Source organism: Alligator mississippiensis, chromosome 4, assembly GCF_030867095.1.
Source record: "Alligator mississippiensis isolate rAllMis1 chromosome 4, rAllMis1, whole genome shotgun sequence".
NCBI lineage: Eukaryota > Metazoa > Chordata > Crocodylia > Alligatoridae > Alligator > Alligator mississippiensis.
In genome coordinates this window covers 171282161-171285946 of record NC_081827.1, presented here as the reverse complement: position 1 = coordinate 171285946, position 3786 = coordinate 171282161, and the positions used below count along the sequence as shown (strand labels likewise).

The following is a 3786-nucleotide window of genomic DNA, read 5'->3' as shown; positions in this document are numbered from 1 at the left end:
TTTCAGAGAATATGGGATTTTTTAAGTGTTATGTTTAACCAAAGCATTCTTACAAGGGAAAAAGTATGTATTTGCAACAATTGACCACCAATATTACACATGATGGGGCAAAATACCATTTCCTTGGAGGATTCAGTGTTTGTTTTACAGAATACCTAAAATAGATACATTTGTCATATACACAAGTCATCCTTGCCTTGGGATTTGAACACCTCTCAGTTTGTTTAATGAATGTATCCTCACAACATTGCTCTGAAATGGGGTGGTGGTGAGATCCATATGTAGATGGGCAACTGAAGCACTGGGGATTAGACCTGTGTCTCAAGTCGCTGGCTGCCTCCATCACTACTAGACCACCATACTTGGTTTCTCCAGCTTCCCCCTTCTCTTCTGTTTTACATGGTGAAAAAGGATGGCATGGAAATCTCTCAGTAGTTTGGTGGCTGGCAGGCTTACTGTTGAGGTATTTATGGAATTGCAACTTCAGTGGGATGCTTGTGAGAATGCCAAGGTCCTTTCTTTACTAGAATTTTTTCCTAAAAAATTGACTGTTATAGACATGCTGGTGGCTAACCATAATTTATCCACTCAACTTGCTCTGAACTGTTGGATAGCCTACTATTTAGATCTCTACTTGCTGCTCTATAGTAGTGCATCTTTGAGGATTAGTCAAAGTAATGCATCCTATTTTTTTTCCTCTTAGCCAGGTATTACTGAAAAACATTTAAACTTGCATGGAACATTTGTATGTCATCAGCCAGGGACATATTGAATTCACAGCAGAAGTGGGGTGCTCTGTGGCTCTTATGCCCCCCAAGGCTAAAACTGTGGTTTTAAATATGACACCATTTTTGCCTCGTGCCACTGATGGGCACCATATGGCACTGCTGTTTGTTGTTAACTGGCAGGGAGGCAGAAACAATGCCATGTTAAAAGTCACAGTTTTAGCTTCCCTGATGAGCAGGAGGGAGTGGTGGGGCCCTCCATTAATCAGCATGAGGGGAAAGGGCGAGGTGCATATGGGGGAACATGCAAGATTAAAGGAGCTGCCATGCACTCTACTTCTGCTGTGAATTTAGTAGGTTACTAGAATCATCACTGACCATACTGCTGTTTTTCAATGCAGTCTTCTCCTTAAATTATCGTTTTTCCATGAGTGAACAAGAGCCTATATCTGATTTAAAAGACCTTGTCCTTATTGTGTAGCCACTGTCCCATTGCTCAGTCACCCCCAAAATGTTGTCTCACAGTCTGTCCTTCATTCTCCAGGTTGTACAAAAGATGGGGTAGTACAGTCCATCAAGACAAAGGTATTACCTCTGTTGTATGCAAACTGCTGTGTGGGCAAGTGTGTGCAGAAGCAACACCTCACTCTTGGAGCAGGTTCTTTGAATATGATATTTTAGCTCCTTCAGAAACTGATGGAACTTCATAGATCCCTGAGTTTACTTTGGCCTCAGACAAGAAATGAAGAAAAACACACTCCTGTCTATGGCTGGCTCTGGAGATAAAAATTAGCAGGCATTACTTTCTTACTGTCAGACAATGTTGGGATACATGCCCTGGTTTGCAGGTGGAGGGGCGGGGAAAGGCCGTTGAGGGAGGAGACTAAATTGAAAAATAGATGTGGGCTCAGTGATGATGTACAAAGAAGGCTCAGATCAAGTGTTTTCTCAGTAATATTGGTTGAGGCATTACTTTCTGACATGCTGTAACAGTGGGAAACTTCAGGTAAAAGACATAACTGGAAACTGAACTCAGACTTCTTGGAGAATAATAGGTTGCACAGACCCATGACTAACTTTAATGGTGATTATCCTTTTAAGTATAGTGACAAAATCTGCATTTCCAACACCTATGACATATACCTTATGCAGACATTTGAAATCTCTTTCTGGAAGGAATTAGTGTCTGGATAGAAGCATTTTTTGTCTGAAAATATGATTCAGGCAGTCCTGTTAGCTGAAAAGAGGGGCTGGCCTTTGCAAATGCATTCTGTGGGCAGGAACAGAGGGGGGGGGGGGAAACAATTTTAATCTGACCTTTCAAAAATGTCTATCTTGATATGTACAAGATATGCATTTTTCTTGTAAGTCTGTAACATATTGCATCCGTAGTAGAATATGAATGGCGCCTGTGTATTAGCAGAACTACCAGTGAATCTGATGGAATAGCTTGCAGTTGTATATGTTCTTTTTCATTATAATTTAGTTGAATTGAAAATGAGACCAGAGAGCTATCCCTACTGAGTTTGCTCCACAAAGGAAGGAAGCTAATTTTTCTTCGCTGCCATCTGTTAAGTTCTATTAATAATTACTATAGTAGCACCTAAATGCCACATCTTTCAGATTGAATTGCATTGTTAGGTGCTGTACAAAAATAATATATCAGCTGCTGCTCAAAAGATCTTATGGTGTTAAAGGATCTATAAGTTTTTATCATTTTGTGATTAAAGTTTGACCTTAAATGTGTCTCCTTAAAGTAGTGCAGTTAAGCACATGTGAAAGTTTGCAAGGTCTGAACCACTGTTAGAACAACATCCAACACCAACTCTTGGATGCTTGAAGTAAGATCTCTTTCTACCAGTTGTTTATCTTTTGGAAATGCTCTGTATACTTGCTGCACTTCTCAACTTTGCCTCAGGCATTTAAAAAAAGAGGGTTTTTGTGTATGTATATTTGTGCCAACCTTTGTGTCCACTGCCCCTGTACTCGGAGTTACCTGTATACCACCAAGCACATGTTAATGAGAGGAGGTTCAGCTGCAGGCAGTCCATGCGCAGAGTTGAAGGAATTATGTAAATTAGGACAAGTCCTATAAATCCATTTATTTTGCTTCTAGCACCACTAATTAGTGCATATTTAATTTGAATTAAAATGAAGTCCGTCTCCAGTTCAATAACAGCATAAAAGACTTAATGATTATAATATGTAGGTTTTTTCTAAATGTTTTGAAATTGTGCAATATGGTTTGCATTTAATGTAATACTCTCTGACAGCATGTAGCAAGAAAAATAGTACAGAAGAAAACATGACAAATGTGATTGTGGGAGCAAGAACTTGTCTCTCTTGGCACTTTTCCAATCTTTATTTGGAGTCTTTGTTGGCTTCTTAAACATTGCATGGTGCTGATAGGCATAAACATTTAAACTTTTGAATCAGTAACAGCACAGGTAAATCTGTAGGCTGGGGATCCTTCAGAAAGTAAATCCTGAGGCTCTTGTGCTTCTACAATTCCTGTGTGGAAAGTTTCCACACCGTCCTTCTACTGAACGTGGGAAAGAGGAAATAACACAGGGTAGAAGAGGCCCACTTACGGGTCTCACATAATTGTATGGCAAGTTTGGACTGCCAGAGAGATTTTCTACCGGCTGATGAAACATCTTGTTTAAGGTTGAATGTTTGTTTGTGTTACTGTTTGTAGGAAAGTGGCTTTATGAGAAAAAAGAGCATTTCCCAAGTAAAGGAGTGGGGAACCACTAGGTTCTGTTTTGGACTTCTCCTTAGGTTACATTAACAGAAACTTCTAACTGGATTTGAGGAATTGCAGTGGGCTCTTCCAAGAACTCCCCTTCCCCCAAGTATCCGAGTATTATTTGTTCTCTTCTGTTGTCTCCAAGCCTAGTATTTGGAGCAGCTGAAAATAAGAATAAACCCATGGCCGTGATATATCCTGTGTATGTTCTAGTCCAGTGGCTTCCATTAGCAGTTTCTGCTGGAACTGTAGGTGCTTCTCCAGAGCTGTTCTTTGCCTACAAAGTGAGAATTCAAATATTTAAAGATGAAA

At 39.9% G+C, this 3786-nt stretch overlaps 1 protein-coding gene across 4 annotated transcripts in view; it reads right to left on the bottom strand.

Annotated features, from left to right (window-relative positions):
* Positions 1 to 2812: 2812 nt before the first annotated feature.
* Positions 2813 to 3786, bottom strand: part of KIAA2012 (KIAA2012 ortholog) — a 105260-nt gene continuing 104286 nt past the window's right edge. For all 4 annotated transcript variants that reach the window (XM_059727072.1, XM_059727073.1, XM_059727075.1 and 1 more), the window contains one exon: positions 2813 to 3751. In XM_059727072.1, coding sequence (XP_059583055.1) covers positions 3592 to 3751 — 160 coding nt within the window. In that variant the 3' untranslated portion in view covers positions 2813 to 3591. The remainder of the gene's footprint in view (positions 3752 to 3786) is intronic.